Source organism: Rattus norvegicus, chromosome 7 (assembly GCF_021556685.1).
Source record: "Rattus norvegicus strain SHRSP/BbbUtx chromosome 7, alternate assembly SHRSP_T2T, whole genome shotgun sequence".
NCBI classification, from domain to species: domain Eukaryota; kingdom Metazoa; phylum Chordata; class Mammalia; order Rodentia; family Muridae; genus Rattus; species Rattus norvegicus.
In genome coordinates, this window is record NC_141540.1 from 10,241,100 (window position 1) to 10,243,312 (window position 2,213).

The following is a 2,213-nucleotide window of genomic DNA, read 5'->3' on the forward strand; positions in this document are numbered from 1 at the left end:
AGCATTATGGATCAGCATGCTGAAATAATATCAATGTGTCTGCTAATAACAAATACTGCATATTTAGTGTTTCTGTGTAGAATATGTATGAAAATAACATCAATTTCTTATTAAGAAAGTGAGGTTAAGATATTTTTGAAGACAAGTTTAAAAGTTAAATACAGCATTTTTTAATTTAATGATATTGATGGGGGTATTTTCAATGCATCCCAAAATTAATCATTAATTTGTCAAACATATCTTATAAATAGCATCATACTATACAATAAATCTTCCCTCAAGATATTTTCTTTCTTTCATCCCACCATAGGACAATAATGTAATTTTATACTAAAATTAATAGGAAGTGAATGGGTAATAATTAAGGGAAGAATTGTTAAAAAGAATATGACATTTATAATTATGATACTATACACCAGAATATTAGATAACAAATAGGAAGATTACAACAACCTGATCCTGAAGCTATTTGTGATTTTTATAAATAACAAAATATCAAGAAACCCATGAACAAGCCAAAGAGAGTACAAGATTTCACGTCAGCATTGATGATGTAAGGAGGAATTCAGTCTCCCAAAGCATTAGCAACCAATTCAAACTGCTTGGAAAAACATGAACCCAAAGAGCAATTGAATAAAAAAAAATAATAAAGTAAGAATTAAATGCAAAGAAATGAAAGCATCCACAACATTTTGAAATGTGTAGATAAGGCAATTTGATTTTCTAAATCTATCCAGAGAAGATCAGATATTAGAAGACTTAAGCGACCAGTGTGTTTATGTTTGAAAAGAGAATGTGTGTATTCATATTTGTTGGTTATCATGATATTTCCTCAGTTAATCGCTACTCTTGGACAGATACCTCTGAATCTTAAATGCAGACTGAATAGAGGTAACAATTTAATTATGAGAAATCACACGGTAACAATATTCATTCTACTGGGACTGACGGATGACCCACAACTGAAAACTCTGATCTTCACCTTTCTGTTTCTCACCTATGTGGTGAGTATGACTGGGAACCTCATGATCATTTCCCTCACCTATATAGATTCATACCTAAAGACTGCTATGTACTTTTTTCTACAAAATTTCTCCTTCTTAGAAATCTCATTTACAACTGCTTGCATTCCCAGATACTTATACAACATCTCAACAGGTGACAAGACAATTACATATAACAACTGTGCCATTCAAATATTTTGCACTGATATTTTTGGTGTGACAGAATTTTTTCTGCTGGCTATCATGTCCTTTGACCGATATGTAGCCATCTGCAAACCCCTGCACTATATCACCATCATGAGCAGCAGGATCTGTACAAGACTTATCCTTTGTTGCTGGGCAGCTGGCTTGTTTGTGATCCTGCCACCACTTAGCCTGGGTCTCAATCTGGAATTCTGTGACTCTAATGTTATTGACCATTTTGTCTGTGATGCATACCCTCTCCTAAAGTTCTCATGCACAGAAACATGGCTCATAGAACAGATAGTGATAGTTTGTGCAGTGTTGACATTTGTCATGACTCTTTTGTGTGTAGTTCTTTCCTATGTATACATAATCAAGACCATTCTAAGGTTCCCTTCTGCCCAGCAGAGGAAAAGGGCCTTTTCTACCTGTTCTTTCCACATGATTGTGGTCTCTATAACCTATGGCAGCTGCATCTTCATCTATGTTAAACCTTCAGCGAAGGACTCAGTGGCTATCAACAAGGGTGTGATGGTTCTCACCACTTTCATTGCACCCATGTTGAACCCATTCATTTATACCTTGAGGAACAAGCAAGTCAGACAAGCCTTCAATGACTCAGTTAAAAGAATCGCACTGTTTTTTAAAAAGTAGGGAAATTTACTATATAGAAAGTCAACTTTTCATTAAAAATATGTCATCTGTATTGATAAAAGTTTTATCATTAGCTTTATAACTTGGAAAAATTCATCACATTAAAATATCTCTATCATTATTTATTAATCACTTTCAAGAAATAGAAATATGCCTTCACTCTGATATGCTCCAGCATAGGGGGATGCTAGGGCAGTGAAGTGGGATTGGATAGTTTGGGAGGCACCCTCAAAATGGCAGGTGAAGGGGGATGGGATGGGGGTTAGCAGAAGGGAAGGTGAGGTGGAATAAAAAAAAAGAGAAAAATATGCCTTCACATAAAAAAGTTAAACAAGCAATAATGGAGCAGTATCAATACATAATTACTGTTTA

General features: G+C 34.6%; 1 protein-coding gene across 1 annotated transcript; it reads left to right on the forward strand.

The window, feature by feature from the left end:
* Positions 1-905: 905 nt before the first annotated feature.
* On the forward strand, positions 906-1,841 carry Or6c207 (olfactory receptor family 6 subfamily C member 207). Its single transcript, NM_001000700.1, is given in 1 exon segment — positions 906-1,841. A coding segment is annotated over 1 exon segment (936 nt).
* Positions 1,842-2,213: the final 372 nt, after the last annotated feature.